The sequence below is a fragment of the Eurytemora carolleeae genome, unplaced genomic scaffold (genome assembly GCF_000591075.1).
Source record: "Eurytemora carolleeae unplaced genomic scaffold, Eaff_2.0 scaffold62, whole genome shotgun sequence".
NCBI lineage: Eukaryota > Metazoa > Arthropoda > Copepoda > Calanoida > Temoridae > Eurytemora > Eurytemora carolleeae.
In genome coordinates, this window is record NW_019396429.1 from 383,936 (window position 1) to 407,511 (window position 23,576).

Below are 23,576 nucleotides of genomic sequence, written 5' to 3' on the forward strand. Positions count from 1 at the left end.
CAATACCTAAACAATAAACATAGCAGACCAATACCTAAACAATAAATATAGCAGACCAATACCTAAACAATAAACATAGCAGACCAATACCTAAACAATAAACATACATAGCAGACCAAATTTTTTGTGGGACCTCTCACGATTTCCGGTAAAATACTTAAAATATTAAAATTATGTTATCTAAAAAAATTTTCTTTTAAGTAAGAAAAGTACGAAAAAGTTTGAAGTGAAATTAATAAAATATAAAAAAACTTACTTTGTAACTTTAAATGTTCTTAGAAGTCTGATACATCTTAACACAGACATACCAAGGGGTGGCATAATTTCCTGTTGGGGTAGACAGGATAGATAGGGACAAGACCATTAGAGCAATAAGGAGGGGGGGGATTACGATTTTTATGTTTATTATATCTGAACATTTTTTAATAATCCCAAAAATTCAAATCAAAAAACATACATTGGATGAACAAAGCCACTTTTCAAAAGACAACAAATTTGAGCCTTGTCCGAAACTGATTTTAAATAGAATATCTTTCTGAACTCTTTTCTTCCTTTCTGCACATCTCTCCAGCACTCCATTTTTCAAAGTTATAATTATGACTTTGCATTAAAGTGAAGAATTTTGCGGTTTTCTAGGGTTTTGAGTAAAGTGTCAATATTTTTCCCGATCTAATTATGAACTTATCCATATTTGGCGAATTTCTCATGATTTCTGTATCATTAAATTTTTTACATTTCCTAAAGATAATACTGTAAAATTGGTAAAATTGGCCAATTTAAAAATTATTTTATCATTCTCTGTGGGACATCCATTTTTTATCTTTTCTTCAAAATTCGATGTTAAGAAGTTCCACGGACAAAACCGGGCACTTCAGCTAGTCTCTAATATATGTCAGCTATAGGTGGCCAAACGGCTGGACCAAATGGACTGAAATTCGTTGAGAGAACCCTTGAGTATCCTGGGAAAACAAAAGCTAAATTTTTTTCTTCAAAATTTAAAATGTTTTTCAAAAATTTTAATTGTTTTGAAAAATTCAAGTGTTTTAAAATTCCACGGGCAAGGCCGGTTAATTGAGCTAGGTTATCTATCTATCCCTGAGATACAAGGCAGAACTCGAGAATACTGGAGATCACAACGAAGAAGTCGAATCTGTTGAACAGGGACACCATGTAACCCTAAACAAAAACATTTTAAAATTAGACAAAGTTTTTTTTTAAACTAGCCAAACATGATGCAAGATACACAATAAAGGGACTGTTAGCAAAATGTCAAGACACCCTTCATGCAAAGATGTCAATGCCTGGTTCAAAACAGTACCCTTGGAAGCTATGTCTGATCAATAATAAATTAGATATCAATGTTTATAACTTTAAACATTGATTATTTTTAATTATGGTTTCTCTACAAAAGCGACTTTCGCATTTCTATATTCAGGAAAAAATATGGAAATAATCAGAATGAAACAGAATAAAACTCCACATTACTGGTCAGGTAAAGGTTTCCATGGTACCGTTGTAAATCGGGCATTGCGCTTACAGTCCCTTTAAAGGTATTGTAGTTTTGTTTTCTAAGGGAATGTTTTGGATATTTTGGTAATGTGAGAGGTAACAATTATTACAACAACAACTTTTGTCCATATTTTTAGATTTTAAAAATGCTTAAAACATGAAAATCGAACTCCTGATAAGAGCCATAATACCTAAAGCGTGATAATGTGAAAATATAAAAAAATGGTAAAAATCAGTGATTTAAATATACATCAGTTTTTTACTAATGTAAAAGAATTAAGTCTTCGCCAAAAAATCTGATTTTGCAACCCAATGTCGTAGACTTTAAATATGCCAAATATATCGAATTCTGTTAGGTCAAATAATGAGTTTCAAATATCAAAAGTCTACACGATCAGGGTGCCAAGATATTGGGACTGAGTTTATGCCATAAACTTTGATTTTTTTAAATCCCTATATCTTTACAACCCAATGTCGTTGACGTTAGATACTTCAAATTATGAAGTCTGTTATATAAAAAATCTAAATTTGAAATATCAAAGTTTTGAACCACCAGGCTGAGAAGATATACACATTAGACGATTTAAGTTTTTGTCAAAAACTCAGTTCTTTTTTTGATTTTAAGATTTGAATCCTCTGTTCATTATTTGGTAGCTATGGTTTTACACAAATATTTGAACAATACAGCAATGCAAACTGTGTTTATAAATTGTAATAAGGTTGATTATGATTTTGTATTCTTATTAAAATATTTTTATTATTATTTAGATATTTAACAAAATATAAGTTGACAGCATTGATGAACTAGTTTATCCAAGTTTACGACTATTATTATCCTTCATTATTTTTAAAATGCTAGTTATTTTATAAATTTTTAAAAATATTTTCATTACTTTTTTATTTCTTAATTAAAACAGGGGGGGGGGGCCTCTCTTCACCTAGTGTTTTTAAAATATGATCTGTATTTTTACGTACTTAAATTTTATAAAAAATAAATTTCCATATTTACCGTGAACCCCAGAGCATACATCTTCATAAACATCTCGCCCGTAAACAAACAAACAAAAAACAGGTTTGTGTACTCCTGAAAAATAATGTTAAAGGGATTGTTCAATTCACAACAGTACCATCCTTATTTAGAGGTATCCATATTTTTGGGGCGAATAGATGGAAATTAATCAATTTTGATTTTCTAATAACAAAGTTTCTTGCATTCGCAAATTTATGGTAATTGTAAAAAAATACATACGTTTATACCTTACAGAAATATAGCGACACTTTCTTTATTGTTACTTTAATTAATAGAGGAGGAAAGCGTACTGTTGTACTCCTTTAAGTACAGGGTGTCCCACATCATATTTGACCGTGGTATACCGATTTTAGGGACTAATCAGAAAATTTAAAAAGAATGAACCATTTGCATGCAAAAAATGCTTGATTTTTCGACTGGTATATGCGTATTTTGGCGTTCAAGCTTGAGTATAATCTATTATGATGTAATAAAAATTAAAACATTTTAAATGAACTGGAGGAAAATATGGAATGACATCATCAATGTAAGTCACCACCAAAGTAGAAAACTTCAAATAATGACCAAAAACTTTTTAATTCACTTTGGTCCTCTTTGTCTTCAATAAAGTATCTTATTGGTATGATTTTCAAAAAAAAAAGTTTCTTCAAAGATTTATCTGCATGCAAGGTTATAATGTAAGGAAAGTTATTTCAGAGGTGTACCCATATTTTGTACTGCAGTGTACTGTCTCTGTGCGGTAATGTAAACACAAGACGGATGTCACAGCCTGACATGGGATCCATCTTTCACATATTCTTGTCTAAAAATTCCGCCCAGAGAGAACTGGTTTGAATATGTACGCAGAATATACGCAACTTTAATTAACTTTCCTTGCATTATAACCTTGTCTGCATGTATAATGTATTATGTAATGTAATCAAGTTGGTTTATATTGTCACATTCTGTTTGCTAATAACGCTGTAATAATCAAAACCCCTTTTTTTTGTTTGAAATATTAACAAAGATAAAATCAAAATATTAACAGAATCAATCAAGAAAATATACAGATCACATTATAGCCGTCTCTATGTAGTGTATAGTGCACTGCACACTGCACTGTGTAGGGTGTATATTGCATAGTGTAGGGTAAAGAGTGTGGAGTAGGGTTTCCAGCAAAAAGGCAAATTCGTTTCGCGAAATTTTTTTTTCTCGCGACCATTTTGCTTCATTTTTGTATTTCGTATGCTCGTGCAAAAATGCAAAATTTCGCGAAAAAGTTTGCGAAATAAGACCGAAAATGTTCGCATTTTTTCCCATGTTTTCGCGAGACGGTTCGTTTGCTGGAAACCCTAGTGTAGAGTGTACAATGTACAATAAACGGTGTACAGTTTGCAGTGTCCAATGCACGGTGTACAGTGTTCATTGTACGGTGTAAAGTGTGCAGTGTACGGTGAACAGTGTGCAGTGTACGGTGTACAGTGGGCAGTATACGGTGTACAGTGTACAGTGTAAGGTGTACGGTGTGCAGTGTACGATGTACTGTGTCCAGTGTACAGTGTACAGTGTACAATAAACTGTGTACAGTGCGACTGTACAGTGTACACTGTACAGTGTATAATAAACGGTGTACAGTGTGCAGTAAACAGTGTACATAAATGTACCTGGAAATCATCCAACCACTCCGGTTGATTGTGATGTTCAGTCGCCAGAACACAGGTATTCAAAAATACTAAAAATTAGTCAAATTATTTAGAACCAGTTTTTTTTTTAATTTCTCTAACCATTAATAATAAAAGTATTTGTTTGGTTCAATTTTGAAATATCGGAAATCAAAGACAACTCATATATATATATTCGGATGATAATATTCGTCTATATATTCGGATGATAATTAGTATTCACAAAGGGAACAGATTTAAGAAATAGCGAAAGTAGTCGAACTACGTTTATGTAGTTGAACCGCTTCTCTTGTTTAAAGGGACTGTAAGCGTAATTTTAATGACCCACTCCCCGGAAATATGGCAATGTCTGATTCACAATGGTACTCTTTAAAACTTTTTTAATCAAGTATGAAATAGATTTCAGTGTTTATTATTTTTACATTTTTTACATTTGTGCTTTTCTTCTGTAGGAAAACATATATTATAATTATCAAAATTAAAAACTTTTAACTTCCACATTGATTATAAGATAAAAGTTTCAAGAGTACCTGATTGTAAAATGTATGACTAACAGCGTAACCACTGGTTAAAAAAGTAGGATGCGCGAAGCGAAAATTCCGTTTTTTTGCAATTTTTTCGTATTCTTTTTATAGACAGAATTGCACATTTTTGCATTTTCCGCGGAATTCGGCGTTAATCTGTTTCACGAAATAAATTCGGAATTTTCGCGGAACAAAAATCAATTCCTCATCGTTTTTGCTCGCTTCTGCAAAATTTATTTTTGCAGAAAAAATACCTAATCCCGCGAAAAATACATAAGAAAATTTTATTAAATTTTAGAGAATTTTTATCCCGCATTTTTACTCACAATTGCATGATCTTGGATATAAAAAGTTTCTTATTTGTTCCGAGGCAAATAAGTAATATTTTATACCGGCAAAGCAGGTTTCCCTTTTTATTTCGCGGATTTTAACAAAAAAAACGGACATTTTATGAAACTTGAATTGAATAAATTTATCCAACTGTCTTGTGTTATCATTTAGGAAAATATGTTTTTTGTTGTAATTTTTATTTTTTTGTTTGTTTTCGGTTTAAATTCAAGATTTTTAATCACTCACTAGTCACTAGGTTCCTGATTAAAAATTTTGAATACCTGAAATAAACGAGAAAAGTAAAAATCTCTGCCAAAAAAAAAACATATTGTTCCGCATGATAACACAAGACAGTTGCATAAATATATATTTTCGCTGGAAACCAGCTAGTTACACCCCCGACCCTCCTCAAATAAAATTGTAAACAATCGATTTTAACTTTTGTAATATAGAAAGATACAGAATTTTTTTTCTACGAAAGGAAAATTAACAAATACAAACCAACTAAAAAAGGTTTTTCAAAATAAAATAAACCTTGCTGTAAAGTTGAAAATAAATAAATGATTTCCTGGCAAACACGGCGAGATTAAATATAAATAGAATTAGGCGGACATGCATTATCTATTCATGAATACAAATGTATTTTTGACACAAACATTAAGAAAAGAACACTTTTCCTTTAATATTGGGTTCAGTTAAACTTATTAATTTGATTTTTATAATTTGAATTGGACATTTTTTTATCGGGAATGAAAGTAATCTTAATTTATTTTTTGTAAACGTTTAGTGACATAAACAAGGGAAAAGTGATAAAGACGACATTTTAAATATTCTTCCAATGTATTCATATTAATGAGATAAACTGTATAAAAAATATTGTTAAGAAATGTCAAGACATATTTTGAATTCTATTGACGTATAACTATGAGCCTCAGACAAGATCATTGACAGAGTTGAAAATTTACATTGCTTTCTAAAAAAAATAATCTTTTTTATTTTCTGAAGGCCCAAAACATCTCCCAAAATCACTATAGAATGAGATCGATTAAAACAAAAACACCAAAAAAAAGCTAATTATAAAGATTGAAGATACTCAGCTTTCTGGTAATAGTTTAAAATGTTTATGTTTATTTAGTCAAAAACATTTTTCCAAAACAATAACACTAAAAATATTTGCACATTTTTTGTTGCAATTTTCGAATTTTATCAAAATTTAAATCTGTTAGACTTAAGTAAGGATTTTAAGTATCTAGTCCAATTAAGTAAAATCACAGGACCTGTATGCAGTGTAAATTGTACAAAGACCAATTTTACTTACTACGTTTACTTTTTAGCTACACTGGTATACTATATAAAGTTACACAAGATTCCGTAAATAACGTTTTCAGCTATTTCACAGTTATATTTTGTTTAAAAGGGCCCATGCACAGTCTAGATATATACATACTTCTAATCAGCTTTCACGGACTGGGCTAAGTAGGCCTTTAGGCGTACCGACACGACATGCTATATGCATACACAAGGTTTTCGACTGCCATTTATCCACCACTTATTGCATATAATACCTATTCAGGGATTAGTCTTACAGTTTTTAAAGAAACAATCTATCCCTGTGTTTACCTAAGGTGATGATAAACCAGAACATAAACTGAGATTTACAGATGTAACGAACTGTTCTTCTGTTCTTTCTGTTCCATCTACAAATATATATATAAATATAATATAGTATTATTTACAGATGTAACGAACTGTTCTTCTGTTCTTTCTGTTCCATCTACAAATATATATATATATATAGTATTTTCAACTTTTTTCAGTTTAAATATACATTTTAGATGTTTAAATATATATTTTTTCCAAGACAAAATGTTTCATGGGTCTAACCCAATCATCAGTTGGAATAAATATAAATATATTTAGTATTATTTACAAATATAACGAACTGTTCTTCTGCTCTTTCTGTTCCATCTACAAATATGCTATATACAGGTTGTCCCAACAAACATTGAAATTGAGAGACGACTTGAAAGTCGTCTTTGATTTCATATATTTAATGCAATGGCAAAGAAAGTAAAAAAGACGAGGCTGTGCGTCTGACGAGCTTTTTATAAATTGGTTTACTTTTCTTCTTAAAAATCTTAAAAATTGACGAAGAGATTAGATATTAAGGCAAATTTTATTTGTTAAACAAATTGTAATTTTTTCAAATTTTGCAATATCTCCGTCAAATTTTCAAAATACAAAAATGGTGACCATTTTTTATAAATCTAAAGACCAGGCATTTTTTATATTAGATGTCTAAGCTGGAATACTGCAATAATTGTTTTTATGAAAATATGCCACATGGATCGAAGACGACATAAAAGTCGGCACTTAATTCCTTTGTTTATAGGGACACCCTGTGCATATTAATATTTTATGTTGCTAAGTCAGATCCGATTCACAAAGGTACCCTTTAAAATATTTTCTTCGGTGGAAATATACTTTTTTATCTAGTTTTGTTTGTGGATTATGTTCAAGCACAAGGAAAAAGATAATCTGGTACTGGTAAACCCTAAATGAGCCATACATAGAAAAAATTTATCAAATGTCGTCTTGACAATTTTTTAATGGGTTTTATACTATTTTCCGTAAATCTCAGTATTTGCGAAATAAATAAATAGCCATGCATATGCAGGAACACTTTGAAGAGCTCCATATAATCATTTAATTAAAAAACTAAATATTTGTAAAATTCCATTATTAGTAAGTGAAGAATACGACATTTGATGAATTCTTTCGATATATGGCTTTTTTAGGGTTTAACTGTATGAAAATTTGAATATTCAATTTCTTTTAGAAAATTAAAAGATAATTCTTTTAATGTTCTTTTTTACAAATAAAGAATGAATGTTTTTTTACTAATTTAACTAATTTAGCTACTTTATATGCAACATCTGAAACTTTTATATTGTATTTTCTTTCATCCTTACGTATTTGTTAAAGTACAAGTTGCAGCTTTAATGCAACTTTAAAGTTATTTCTTTTACCCAGAAGAAAAAATATACATTTTTTTACGTTTTTTATCTTTGTTACATTAATGTGAATTTGAAAATTTAAGTACTTAAAAATATATAAAAATATTTTTTTCTTTTCTTTTAAGAAGCAAAATGATATTAAACTATACAGAGGCCGGTTTTAAAGAATTTGAGCCGCGGCTTAAATTTGAGAAGCAGCTCAAATATGGCTGCTTTTACTTAAAATTGTATCATGTTTCAAGATTTAAGCCGGCACTCAATTAAAACCGGTTTTTGACGGATTTGAGACGCGGCTCGAATTAATTAAATTCGGACTCAGGTATTATGAAAAATGATATTTAACTATGCAGGTCCCGTTTATAAAGGGACCACAACGGACAATTATCAATTTTCTAATAAAAAAAACATTGATATTTGAAATTACGTCTTCATTAAAACTAAATACTTACTTTTCGAATCTTTTTAATCTTTTTTGAAAAAATGATTCCGGAGCTCCAGAATGGTCGGCCTCGCCACCTCCACCACCTTGCCCATCAGAGGTCACTTTTGCTGAATAAATGCAATTTTTCAAATTAGAAAAAAATTATCCTAATTTTTTTACCTTCTAAAACTTGCTGTAGAGGGAACATCGTACTTTTTAGAAGACCCATCACAACAGGGTCATTCTGTAAACATAAAATTTGGAAAATTAGAAAACTTAGAAAACTTAGAAAAATTAGAAAAATAAAAAAAATTGAAAAATAATTTTAGACTCATTGATCCCCTCTTCTTATTCTAGTCTTATTGATCTCCTCTCCTTATTCTAGTCATATTGATCCCCTCTCCTTATTCTAGTCTTATTGATCCTCTCTTCTTATTCTAGTCTTATTGATCCCCTCTCCTTATTCTAGTCTTATTGATCCTCTTTACTTATTCTAATCTCATTGATCCCCTGTCATTATACTAGTCTAATTGATCCCCTCTCCTTATTCTAGTCTTATTGATCTCCTCTCCTTATTCTAGTCTTATTGATCTCCTCTCCTTATTCTAGTCTTATTGATCTCCTCTCCTTATTCTTGTCTTATTGATCTCCTCTCCTTATTCTGGTCTTATTGATCTCCTCTCCTTATTCTAATCTTATTGATCTCCTTTCCTTATTCTAGTCTTATTGATCTCCTCTCCTTATTTTAGTCTTATTGATCTCCTCTCCTTATTCTAGTTTTATTGATCTCTACTCCTTATTCTAGTCTTATTGATCTCCTCTCCTTATTCTAGTCTTATTGATCCCCTCTCCTTATTCTAGTCTTATTGATCTCCTATCCTTATTCTAGTCTTATTGATCTCCTCTCCTTATTCTAGTCTTATGGATCTCCTCTCCTTATTCTAGTCTTATTGATACCCTATCCTTATTCTAGTCTTATTGATCTCCTCTCCTTATTCTTGTCTTATTGATCTCCTCTCCTTATTCTAATCTTATTGATCTCTTCTCCTTATTCTAATCTTATTGCTCTTAATAAATAAATACCTTAGCTTTCCCCACATCTACTTTTAGCGCCATGGAAGGGTCCACAACAGTTTCTAGATCCTCAGCCTAACAAATAAAAAAATCTGAGCTTAAAACAGGGTTTATTGTAAACTCTGGTTCATTCCAAGTACCGGGTCGACTTTCGACCAGCTTATAGAGTGCAAGCTGTACAGTACAATAACAGACATCGTACGGCATACCGGGACGGTACGCCAAATTCATGATTACAGGGAAATCTATGTGGGTTGCCCGTGCCTTCCAAAAACATAACGATTTATACCAAAATAAACTAAACAGAGAAGGAGAAGGTCAAATTTGATCGACAGTAAATGTGTGACTATGTGACCTCGGTGCTCCTCTTGTTTTGATTTTAGTAGAAATCTAAAACAACTTTTCTCTTCTCAATAACTCTATATGCTTGGAAATGAATAAGATTTCAATATAGCGTGCAAAGTACTTTAGCTTAACGATATACAGAATTTTAGCCGCCGCGGCTTTATAATTTATTTTCGGAACAAAATGATTTTTTGTAAAAACCACTGCAGGATATAATTAATACACTCTAAATTACGAAATTAAAAAATCATTTATTTGACATTTGTTTGGCTGCCTGGTAATTGACAAAATATCGCTTAAATTCAATACACTTATTAAGCAGCAAAAGTTAGATCACCCCAAAATACGCAATTTTTGGTTACATATAAGCGGTTTTTTTCGTAACAATGGGGTTAGATAGAGGAAGGGATTGAATTAATACCTTTCCTATCCAGTCTAGATAACCCTGCAAATCTTCGTCCATCTGCTGCTTTGCGCGCAATTTCTGGAAATCTCCGCGGCTCTGCGCTTTTTCTCTTTCTTTAGAGAACTCTCTGGAATATTAGAATATTTTTAAGGGACTGCAGAAGGCGTAATTGCAAGTAAACCAATCATGCAAAAATGGCAATGCTTAATTTAGAATGATACCCTTAAAAGCTTTGTTGAATCAAGGATCTATTATTTTCAACTGTGGTTTCCCTTCATAAGTGCCTTGTCCAAAAAAATATATAGAAATTATTAAACATAATCACTTTTAACCCTAGAAAAACGACAATATCTTCCACATTATTGACCCGATACAGGTGTCCTTAATGTTCAGGCCTTTGTAATCAAATTGATCAATCTATATTTATATACAGTTTAAACCAGAACTTTGTAATCAAATTGATCAATCTATATTTATATACAGTTTATACCAGAACTTTGTAATCAAATTGATCAATCTATAGCTATATACAGTTTATACCAGAACTTTGTAATCAAATTGATCAATCTAAGTAGATTTTGGACATAAAAATACAATTTTTAAAAACATTTAGAATTTTTCCTGAAAGACTGTTAACATGGCTTGTCCAATGTTATCAAAGTTGGTTATTCCATACTGTGGACCCTGGTAATAGTTTTTTATTATGATTATTATTATTATCACTGTAATAAGTACCTCCCAGTATTCCCTACAAATGGTTCCATTAGGACAGATAAGTGTTCCCCCACATGGTGTTGGTTCGTGAGGCATCTCACCTTCAAACAAATTTTAAAAGTTATTAGAACCAATTTTGTCCATTTAATTTTATATTCTAACTTTTTATAATACCTGTCAATTCCTTGTTTCGTTGGCAAAACAATAAAGCATAATTAGTTTTAATATTTTTGTTCGAACTTCTTGTCTATAGTTTGGAGGATTTTTTAAGGTTCACAATAGTATACTGGACGGTCAGGAAATAAAAAAGAATTAAATCACCCATTTTTTGAAGATCTAGCTCTACAAACAATAAATTTATTTAATAGAAATGTTGTTGAAAAATAAATACAATAATATGTGTTACATGTTATATGCTTTTATCTAAATTGTTTTATATTTTTGAAAATTCTTTGAAATGTTATAAGCACCATTACCAATGAAAATCCAAATTTTTCAAGATTAAGATGATCTTGAAAAAAATTTATTTTACCAACTCAGGGTTATTCACCAAGAATGAGACTCAAAGGAAGATTATATGTAGAATGTGTTTTTTAAGCCTTTTTTCATGTCCATGCATGCCTATTTCCTAAGCATTCCTGCATGGGTAGATTTTTTCATTACCAATTTGTTTTATTTATTTGTACAAGACTTTTATTGAGAAAATCAAACTTTCAGAAAGAGTTTAAGGCCATTGTTAAAGTCAGCTTATTCATTTTGAATAACCCTAGCTGCGCTGAGTAATGGGCCTGCATTTGGTTCGTTTCTTGATCGTTTTTTCCCCATTTTCTTTTAGGGTCAAATATTTGGCAGAGGGTAAGAAAATCAAATGTTTTTAAACTGTTTATTTTAAACACGTATACTTAAATATCTTACACCTTGTCAAATTTCAACCCTGACAGAAGATGTGTGCAAAAATATATGCATAAAAAATTACCCAAAACGGTTCAAAAACTATGCAAAAACAAACGTGTTGTAAAGATAGTTTTCATTTTCTTTTAAGATAAGGATATTGCATACCTTAATAAAAGAAAATTCAACGTAATTAAATTTTGAAATCTAAAAAGTTTTATAAAAAAAAACGGTCAAGAACACTTTATAAGTCCATTTCTGATCCCAGATTGACTCGGGGTTGAAATTACATTTAGGGGCTTTTAGTGTCATTGTGAACAACATTTGCAAGATTTTTGTGTACCTGTGCTACACTTCAGAAATGTGTACTTCATTTGGGTGATAACAGATTAAAATAACAGTATTTAATATAAGAGATAAAATATGATTTACAGAAAAATATTCACTCTCTTTGAAGTAAACATTCTGCAGTCTGAATATTTGATCAACTTTACAGACTACTGTCAATTGTTTTCAATAATAACATGGCTAACTTCTGCCCATAATATCAATCAATCAACATTTGGGATCTTACTTGATGGAAGTATAATATGGACCCCTGCACTATCTGCTAACCTGTTATTTCGTCCATGCATGCTTTATGGAATATCCCAAGGAAGAGCTCGAGACCAATAATCGCGTAGATGATGATAACGAACATGACGAGCAACATGATGTTGAACAGGGGAATCAGGGCCATCAAGATAGCGTTCAGAACAATTTGTAAACCTAGATTTAAAATTAAAAACAAATATTTATAAAAATTACAGCGTTAAATGGGAAAGTTTAAGGACCATCAAAGTTAAACAATTTTGCCTAAAAAATGTCAGCATCATTAATTTTGAAAATGCGGCAATGTAGATTAGAAAATCCGCCAATATTTGAGAATGATTAAAAATGACCCTTTTCAGAGAAACAGTTAGTTAAGAGATAAAATTTTATATGAGAAGGGACCTGAAGCGTCAAAAACACCTAGTATGCAATCTTTTTTCAAATGTAATTTCTAAGATTTTGTAATTTGTAACTATCATGATGATTATGCCTAGGGCTAGGAATTTTTGTGTTGATTACCCATACAACTGAACGCTTGATCTCGATATCCAGAGTGGGCACTTTGGAATTTTACTCAGAGTCTCTTCTTTGAATATTAACATTTTGTCTGTTATCTTATTGGCTGAACACTAATTCCCTGGTTTCTGATTGGTTGTTCACAAATCACAGTATAGCGGATAAAGATTAAAGTAATCTGTAGATGAACAACAAAAATTAAGCACTGATCCCGATATCTACAATACAAGAGTTTACAGCTTAGGGCTCATGTTGAATTGATTAATAATGGTAACAAATTACAAAATTCTCAGCGACCTTCATTCGGCTTTATTTTGGTTGTTATACTATACTATACTAACTTGGAACGGAAGAAAGAAGTCTAAGAGGTCGGAGAACTCTAAACGCTCTTAAAGCCTTTACATCAAACCCTTCTATCTGTAAGGTAGCTAACACTGCAGAAAATAAACTAAAATAAAAGAAAAGAATTTTAATTCAAAAGAAATTGCATTTTTAAGTGGTTTTATAGTAAAAAGAAATTGAAGTTTTAAGTGGTTTGAAGATAAAAGAATTAACAAAAGCTTACAAATGCTCATGGTTTCCTTTTTTGTATTTTCGTAGAAGAAAAAAAAATTAATGTTTTCATTCATAGAGATGAGTCAAATAAAGTTTTTAAATACGTCAATGCGAAATTTAATTAACATGCTAACTCGCATATCGCAAAAAAGATGAATATTCGAAAAATATGAGAAAAAAACATCTCTCTTAAGAAATTCTAATTTGAAAAGCAAGATGAGTCAGCTGTTTTTAGATAAGTTTTAAACATCAAACAAGTAAGGAATAAAAGAGGCTGTACTCGCAATTTGATGTGCCCGTTAATTCAAAAAGTGGCATGTCAGATTCACAACGGAGACCTTTAAAAGTCTATCCAATCATGGATTATTGATATCTTCTTATTTTACCAAGTGAAATCATGATAATTATCAATTGACGCTGCTTTGCTTCAGTGACTTGAGAATGACAATGAAGGAATTGGTGATAATTCTACACTTTTACACAGATTTAATAGTTACCATTGTGAGTCATACTTGTCACTTTTTTTAATTTAGGGTTACTTAAAGAATTACCCTATCATGACAATTGTAAAGTCGAGAATATTCCAAGAGTTTCGAAGATACGCATTCTGAAAAAAAGAAAAACTTTCTTATTATTTAAAAAATATCGTAAAAACGTTGTTATAGTTTAGGTTTCCAGCACTTGAAATAATTTAAACGAAATGAATTTAAAATATTGAACTCAAAAACGGTAAACCTATTCCTGAAGTTAGTCAGTTAGAAAATTAAGTTGGCACATAAAGATTGCAATAAGTCAGTAAATAAGTCAGTAAATAAGATTGGTAAATTGGTTTATAAAGTTACCCGGTTTGGTACAATAAAATTGGTAATTCGGTACATAAAGTCGGCCAGTCGGTACATAAAGATGAAGTCAGTCGCTTCATAAAGCTGTTCAGTCTGTACTTAGTACATGACAAAGTTTATCAGTCGGTACATACACCTACAGCCAGTCGGTACATTCAATAGGTCATTTGGTACACAAAGTTTATCAGTCGGTACATGAAATTGGTCATTTGGCTTATAAATTTGGCCAATCTGTACATAAATTTGCTCAGTATGAACTGGTACATAACCTTAATCATCAGGTTCATAAAGTTTTCTCAGTCAAGTAAAAAGAAATAAGTCGGTTTAGAGACAGCACATGAAAGGAATTGAGTCTTAGCTATATTTTTTCAACCTGATGGTGTAACCCTTTGATATTTTAAACTTAAAATATTTAATCCAACAGAATTATTAAAGGTCTTCGATATTGGGTGGCAAAGACTTAATTCCTTTGAAAGGTTGGTACATAAAATTGGTGAGCAGATACATAAAATTACTAAGCAGGTACATAAAGTTGCTCATTTGGTACAATAAAGTAGTTTTCCAAGACTTAGAATTAGATATTAACGATTAATGAAACTATTGAGCCGGTTTCGATAAAAATCCACCTTGCACCAGTTCTAAACTTTTCTTTGATACATTTGAGATTTGAGATTTGTTCTTCATAACCTTCAAAGTTATTTAGACATTTGCCTTTTTGTGTAAATAAAAACATAAGAGCAAGCTATAGAAACAACATTTCGTCAAATAAATCAAGATGGGTATTAAAGTATTCGTCTTGAAACACTGAGTTCAGAATCGTAAAATTCGTAAACATTCCTTAAAGATTAAGAAAATTATATATAAAAAACAGTTTTTTGGAAAGTTATTTGTAGCGAAAATCTATTTTTGTACGTAAAACACTTGGTCAAATATTTAAAAACGTACAAGTTAACGGTATCCTGCGCGGTTTAAGACGCATCTTTTGATACCCATATCAACATGTTCTAAGAAAAATGAAAAATCAACCCTGAGGCACAAAAAGGGTTTGAAATATTTTCAGTTTCACACTTAATTAACGAGTATTCTATAAATTAATATACCTGATGTTCTATAAAACCGTATGCTACTATTTTCATCAAACATTCGCTGGTAAACGTTAACGTGAATATAACCTCAATTTCTTCCTAAATAATAATTAAAGTTTAAAAAGTGTTTAAAAACCTGGAAATTATCATTTTTATTGCAATTCTTTAACTTAAGTAGGAAACTTTAAGTAATTTGGAACTTGTTACTTTTTGAATCTGAATGAATCTGAACGAATTTTACGGTTTTAAGATTATATATATTTTATAGTATGATTTTTAGAAAATGTGGCAAAGTACAAGCTTACAAATTCGGCAAGAAAGCGTCAGAAATCCGCGAAAATTAAATCGGTTCATTTTTACACTTTATTTGAAACGGACCTGGTGAAAGGTCTGACAAAAACCTTTAGCAATTTCTTCACTCAGGTGTAAAGTAATTAATAATTTCGGAAAAATGGAGAAAGTAAGAAAAAAGTTCAGAAAGAAAAATTATTTTGAAAGTGGCTTCGTTTATTCAGTATATAGCAGAAATTTTTAATCGACAATGGAGGATAAAATGAGCAAATAGAAATAATATATAAATGTTCAGAAAAAATCTAAAAACAATAACATTGTGGAGAAATGGTTAAATGTTTAGGGGGAGTACAACAGTGCCCTTGGCCTGTATGTAAATAATACTTACCAAAAATTCATTTCTAGACGTACTGTCTCCATTGGGCATAGGCTGGAATACAGCCAAGCAGAGACACGTACCAACAATAGCAAGCAGTACAAAACCCTGAACACACAATTTTTAAACATATTTATTTTGAATTTTAGCTTCATAATTTACTGAATAAAGTTCAATAGTAAATAAAGTTAAGCGTGTTTTAGCTCTAACCATCGTTACAGATTTTAAATCGATCATTTTTTTTCGTTCCGTTTTAAAACGACCTGAACGATCCTATTTATTCGTTCATCGCCATCGTTAACGAAAAAGTTTAGTTAAATTGAAAAAATTGGTCCGTTCAAAAAACGATTTATACTCTACTTACAGAATATTTTATTTCCGTGCAGATGCAGCATCGATTTTTTAAAAAAGAACTCAAAAAAGTAAATATAGAAATTTTATGAATACTAATCATAAAAGTTTTACAAGAAATTAACATCATGAAGGTGCATTTGGACTGAACTCCTGAATAACAAATTTTTATTTTCTGTTCATTCGTTAAAACGACGAAACAGGTTTTCGTTTGTTCTGTGCTTAGAACTAAACGTTACACTCTGTAAGGTTTGTTTGATCTTTATTAAGGTTGCCAGAAGCCAACATTAAAAAATATCAAATTACGTAATATTTTTTCTTTCCTTTTCTTTCCCAGCCCTAAGAGTATGTGAATACATCTAAAAAAGATAAAAATGGATGTTTGACACATTATTTATGATATTGATTTTCTACGCTATAAATTTATTTTGTAGATAAATTTTAAATAAATTATTGAAAACATTTTTTTTTTCACTGAACAAAACCTTTTTATATAGATAATTACACCATTATTTGTCTCCATACTTTAAGGTTGATTTGTCTTATTTCTGAAAATGCTTGTTCATGATAATTAAGAGTAATTTTCGTCTTTTCAGGAAAAAAAGTTATATTTTTGAATCTAAATATACATAGTATTTAGCTTAAAATATGAATATTTAAAAAAAAATTTTAAGTAAATGTCGTCAAAACGCATAATTTATTCTTACTGTGTATGTTTCTATAAGGAAAATTTTAGAATATTTATATACACTCTACAGTTAAAGTATAATTGTATATATACACTCTACAGTTAAAGTATAATTGTATATATACACTCTACAGTTAAAGTATAATTGTATATATACACTCTACAGTTAAAGTATAATTGTATATATACACTCTACAGTTAAAGTATAATTGTATATATTCACTCTACAATTAAAGTATAATTGTATATATTCACTCTACAATTAAAGTATAATTGTATATCGATTGGTAAAAATACTTTATCTGTGACTAGCTTGGGAAACCCATTGCTGCCAAGGTTACAAAAAGCTACTCCCACGTACACCGTTTACCCGCACTTGTACAATTTTACCGGGAAACCAAATTTTAGCTATTAAAGCCGCCTCGCTCATCATTCTTAAAACCAAGTTAAGAACAGTCCCGTGAGCCTCCCGAGTTCCCCAATCAAAATTTGAGGCAATTCAGTCTAGGGGTTTCTGAGTTATGATTGGACAAACAAACAGACGAAGCAACAAACAGAGATTACAACTTTACATAATGAGATGCGTCTTTTTTTCTATTTATTTTTCCAAGTAACTGTTTTGTTAAGTTATTCTGAAATTTACAATTTAAAAATAATTATGTTTTTGAAAAAAGTTAGAACTAGCATTGCTGGCAATATTGCCAGTTCAAAGCCAAAGTTCTAAATGATTTCTCAGTTCTTTGTTCTTTCTTGTTTCTTTGTTTTACAACTTCATCTAAACAGTGAAAGATATAGTTTTGTTTGTTTCGATATAAAAAGTAAAATTCATTGATTTTAGGAAAGTAAAATTTTTTTGAAAATAATAATTAATATTTGGAGACACAAGAAAAAGCTTGAAATAGATTAAAACAATGTTATGCGTGTTCATGTCGAAAATATTTAAAATCACTGCCGTTTTTATTTTACAAAACTGTTTGCTCCAGCCAGAAAAATGTTGGATTTCATTTTTAATAGTAATTTGTGGATTTAAAAATAAATGACGAGCTTATCTTTGAAAATGAAGATTTAGTAGTGAAGAATTTAAATCTACGTGGGCGACTCTAAATACTACTTACGAACAGCGCACTAAGAATTACGAATACAATTATACACAGAGATCGAAAGAGCTCCCGTGGTAGGCGATTATTTCAATGCAATAAAGACGATTTTCGATTTAAATTTTGATTTATAGCAAGCTGTTAAGCAGCATGGATACAAATAAACATAGATGCTTCTCTTTGATTACTTTTAAACTTGTAATTAGAAAAAAGGTTGTAAACAATCAATACTTCAATTAAAAAGTCGTCTTCATTGTATTGATATAACCGCCTACCATTGTATAAAAAACTATTAATCAATTGTCTAGGCCAGGTCGACTTTACAACCTCTTAGCCCTTGATTTTACATTACTAATTTGCCCTTTAAAAGTACATTTTAAATTTACTTAGTTTCTAGTTTTTTGTTTAACACATAATTGGTTGAATAAGCAGATATATTTGTGTGTGAGAGCAAGAGAAGTATGCTGCATGATCTGTACAGCTTTGTAACCTTATTGCTCCTTTAGCATTGATTTTACGCACAAGACCCACTAGTCTCTACGCAAAGATTGCAATGCTCAAATCAAAACAGAACCCATGAAACCTTTATCTGATTAATAAGGAGGAAGATATTGTCGTTTTTCTAGATTTAAAAGTGTTCAATTGTGATAATCCTAAATGTGTTCCCGCAGCAAAAATGCGCAAGTCACTTTTTTTAAGAAAAAAAACATTTGAAAATAATAAGTTTTAAAATGAAAAAAACATTTTATATCTAATTCATACTTGATCTGACAAAGGGTATCGTTGTAAATCGTGCAGTGTCATCTTTCCATACAGGGTTAATCAAAATTTTGCCTTCAGTCCCTTCAAGGCTCTTACCTCAAAGATTTTCCACTCCACAAAGGTGATGAGTCGTTTTCTAATCGGGTTTTTTAATGAGAAGAAATATAACGAATGTGGATCTCTGCAAGATTTATAAATTCAGTTTTCATACTCTTGGTCAAGGAACTAATACAAGGAAAGTTATTTCAGAGGTGTACACATTTTTTGAACTGCAGTTTAGTGTCTTTGGGCGGAAATTATTGTTTTTAACCTCCTCGGATACTAAACGAACACTGATGCATCTATTCTTGTTTACAAATTCCGCCCAGAAAGAACTGATTTCAATATGAGCGCAGTTAACTTGCATTAGTGCCTTGATCTTAACTAATATCATTGTTGTTAAATTTTAAGAAAACGTCAGGGCTTCCAACACAAGATGAGACTGCGAAGACGACTTAACTGAAGTTATGCTATGATGTTTCCTGCCATTACAAGCTTGTTTCTTTCTTTGCCATTCATTAAACAAGCCGTGTACGACTATATTCAAGGGAGACGACTTAATTTATTCAGGTGGGATCGTCATGTGTTACGAATTCTAGGTCGTCTAGTCTCATCTAATGTGGGTAACCCTGTATATTTATGGATTGAGTTTGAGGCTAGTAATCAGTTCCTTTATACGATTTTTAAAATTCATTACATGAAAAAAAGAACAAACTTTTTCTATGTCTTAAAAGAGTTTTTGCCATTACACTCTGATTTTCTAATCCAAGGTCTGTGTGCAACCCAAAGTTAATATTTCAAACCATAATTTCTCTAAGATCAAATAATCTATAATGTTTGAAATTTCAAACGTTTAAAACATCAGGTTGCACAGATATCGGAATTAGAAAGTTTAAGTTTGGGGCAAAAAAATCAATTCCTTTTCTAATTTGAAAAACACATATATAAGTTTAACTTTTCTGTGAGAACCAAAAATATCTGGAATAAGAAGATGATTTTCAGACTCAAACAGCCTGCACTGCTTTAGTTGATTTATCGTGATCAATTTTTATTTTTTACTGCTAGTGTTAGGGAATAGAACATAAATCCTGAAGGTTTTCATTTCACTGTGATCTAGACAGAAGGATAAGGTAAAATTCATGCAAAATTAATGGTTTGACTTTGTGACCTCCTAGCTTCTCCAGTTTTAATTTTACGCACAAATATGAGAGAAGAGTATTCCTCCGGCTATATATTAGAAACTTAAAATATGTTTGTTCTTTTCAATAACTCTTCAGTTAAAAGAGTTATGTTTAAGAACATGTCAAATTTCAGTCTGTAATTTACGTTAGATAGACGTGATGAAGATCAACTTTAGTTTCAAGTGAGAAAGAAATGAATTTATTTCCTGTCAACTGGAGGTTTGGCTCCGACCCTACGGACTTGTTTCTTTGGAGCATCAGGTTTCCCCTCATCAGGGGCACCCTCCGGGACACCATTGGGGGCACCGTTACCCACCCCCTCCTTTTCCTCGACCATCTTCACGCCCCTGAAACATTGATATTTATAAAAAGATGTGTAAAAATAGATTTTGATAAATTATTAGATACAATTTTTTAAAACAAATTGATTTAATAATTTAAAAAATATTATCAAAGTTTTAACAAATTTCAACAAAATTACATAAATGAAGTTCAAAAATATTTCAATAGATCCAAATAGATTAAAATCGACTAAAATAGATTCCAATAGATTTTAATAGATTTAAATAGATTCCAATAGACTTAAATATTATCCAATAGATTTAAATAGATTCCAATAGATTTAAGTAGATTCCAATAGATTTAAATAGATTCCAATAGATTTAAATATATTTCAATAGATTTAAGTAGATTCCAATATATTTAAATAGTATCCAATAAATTTAAATACATTTCAATAGATTTAAATAGATTTTAAAAGATTTACATACATAGAATAATTTATAATGGATTCAATTAGATTCAAATAGATTCAAAGAGATTCAAATAGACACAGAAAGATTTGAATAGAAATTCGTAAATAAAATAAACGATAAAGAGAAACAAGGTGCACAGAGATCCAGACTTCTATGAAACGTTGCAACAATTTTTGAGACGGGCTCTCATCGAATTTTGCGTGCAAGTTTCAATCTCTGGATCACTTTTTAAGAAGAAGTTAAAAAAAAGTTGAAAAGAAATGTTTTTAAAAAATCTTCTTAGATATAGAAACTCTGTTCGGAATAAATATTTTGTATTAAAAAATAAAAACAAACTTGAAGAAAATATACTTTGGAAAAACTTTAGATACTTGAAAGTTAAAATGGAGGAAAATAGTATTAATTTACGAATCCGAATTGGTCACCTCCGAGGCTGTTTTTTTTGGATGGGGTGGGGGGAGAAAGGGAGTGGGGGTATGAATAAAACTAACCCCGACCCCTCCCTATGCCTGGCCAAGATTAAGATTAAAAGTTTGAATTCCAATTATTCTGGAATTTAAAGATATAATGCGGAGACCAGTGCTGGGAAACTATTTCAAAAATTCTGGAAAAAGAAATAAGGATTACGAAGTTGGATTGGAGGGGGGGGGGGAATTTTATTTTTAAAATTATTTAATATACACATGCAGATAGAAAAATGCATACAGTAAACTGATTAACGATCAGAGAAGAATTTTTAGAATGGGACAAATGCGGGAACTAGTTGGACACCTGCCAGAGTGTACATTTACAAAATGCAAACATAGGGAATTTTCCCCAAAAATGTATTCATATATATATAAAAAAACAATACATAAACATTTTACTTAATCATGCCCATTTAGATTGAAATCTTTCCTTTCAAGCTAAAAAGTTCGAATTCTAGTTTTATAAATATGGTATGAAAATAAACGACACTTTTCTAAGCTTTCAAAAATCAATCTTATTTCGGTTTTTAAACAGAATTTAATTGAAGATTTTTATCAGCAGAACAAATGTTTTATTTCTAACACATGCTATGTTTACAAAAAAAATCGGATAAAGCAAAGACGATTTTACAAAGGAAAGACTAAAAAGATTTAAAATTTTTAATTTAATAAATCAAACATAAAAGATGTCAAAAATTTAAGAGATGCTTAAAAATGCCAGTTTTGCGTAGAACCAAATATCTTTTTAACAACACAAAAAGTTTTAAAATTTTTTTTAACATTACAAATAAATCTACCATTTTTTTCTAAAGGTTGTTAGTTCATCTTCGAAAATTACTAAAAATCCACCACCAGTTTTTTTTCTTCTTTTTTTTCTATTTTTTTAAGAATTGGTGAGAAATATTTCTACAACCTCTTTTTTTTTGAGTTTTTTAAAAATATTTTCTCCTGAATTACTTAATTTTGTATGTTTTTGTTATATTTCATAAAAAAAATAATTTCTTACTCACTGCTACTACTTAGGATATTGTAAATTATAACATTATAAAATTACTTATTTTAAATACGTTAAAAGGACTGTAAGCGTAATTTCAATTGACCACACATACAATGCCAAATTTACAACGAAACTCTTAAATGCTTTGTCTATTTAGCTGAAAAAAAATATTCATGTTTTTGTTTCTTTAAACTGTTTAATTTTAAATGCGTTTTCTCTACGAAAGTGACTTGCCGCATTTCTTGCTTAGAAGCAATAGAGAAACTCACAAAAATAAACACTTTTCGAGTCGGAAAAAATGTCTTTTCAATGGTACCTCTTTGTTATCTTTCATCCTCAACGAAGCTTTCGATTCGGTGTAAACTGCAGTGATTTACAGTACTCTGACCGAAGAAATAGTGGAGTTTAGTGGAGAGTGCTTTGCATGGATGGTCACTTAGAGTTAAGCGTACAGCCCCTTTCAGCGCCAAAAGGGTTTTAATTTCAATAAAATAAAATAATAATCAAATTTGTTGATAGTAAATTTTCCTGTTTGTCAAAAAAGGTTTGCATTCACATTAATCTTAACATTTTTCGCATCTAGGCATGTTTGACAAATATAAATTTGAACAAGATGGGAAAAAATGTAAAAATAATATAATAATAATGATATAATAAAATAATATACTGCCAAAAACTCAGACTTTCTAATTCCTGTATCTTTGCAACCCGAGTTTAAAATTTCAATTTCAAAATTTCTGTTTTGTATATTGATGATGAAAATTTTACAGTTTCCTTAAAATGGAATTATTTTGAATTCTTATTATTTTCGTGAACCACATACAGATCAGACCACATTTCCGCAGACCATAAAGAAGGAAATTTTGTACTTTAAATTTCTTAATTTAAAATATGTCAAAACATTAAAAATTAAGATATATTTATATCTCAAGAAATTAGACAACGGATACAAATGTATATTTATTTTAAATCTCTTCTTGAGAGAATAATAGATTATTGATTAAATAATATATATATATATATATATATTTATATATATATATATATATATATATATATAT

The 23,576-nt window shown here is 30.2% G+C and overlaps 1 protein-coding gene across 1 annotated transcript in view; it reads right to left on the reverse strand.

Moving 5' to 3' along the window:
- LOC111703149 (muscle calcium channel subunit alpha-1) overlaps positions 1-23,576 on the reverse strand; it is a 52,430-nt gene that overhangs the window by 27,519 nt on the left and 1,335 nt on the right. The window contains exons 2-20 of the mRNA XM_023475025.1: positions 20,503-20,643; positions 19,173-19,257; positions 16,191-16,286; positions 15,527-15,610; positions 14,136-14,191; positions 13,371-13,477; positions 12,538-12,690; positions 11,053-11,132; positions 10,943-11,001; positions 10,333-10,444; positions 9,576-9,641; positions 8,673-8,736; positions 8,521-8,620; positions 6,675-6,751; positions 4,183-4,250; positions 2,519-2,593; positions 1,096-1,176; positions 257-327; positions 76-90 (exon numbers count right to left, since the gene is read on the reverse strand). Of these exons, the coding sequence (XP_023330793.1) occupies positions 76-90; positions 257-327; positions 1,096-1,176; positions 2,519-2,593; positions 4,183-4,250; positions 6,675-6,751; positions 8,521-8,620; positions 8,673-8,736; positions 9,576-9,641; positions 10,333-10,444; positions 10,943-11,001; positions 11,053-11,132; positions 12,538-12,690; positions 13,371-13,477; positions 14,136-14,191; positions 15,527-15,610; positions 16,191-16,286; positions 19,173-19,257; positions 20,503-20,633 (1,580 nt within the window). The 5' untranslated portion in view covers positions 20,634-20,643. The remainder of the gene's footprint in view (positions 1-75; positions 91-256; positions 328-1,095; positions 1,177-2,518; positions 2,594-4,182; positions 4,251-6,674; positions 6,752-8,520; positions 8,621-8,672; positions 8,737-9,575; positions 9,642-10,332; positions 10,445-10,942; positions 11,002-11,052; positions 11,133-12,537; positions 12,691-13,370; positions 13,478-14,135; positions 14,192-15,526; positions 15,611-16,190; positions 16,287-19,172; positions 19,258-20,502; positions 20,644-23,576) is intronic.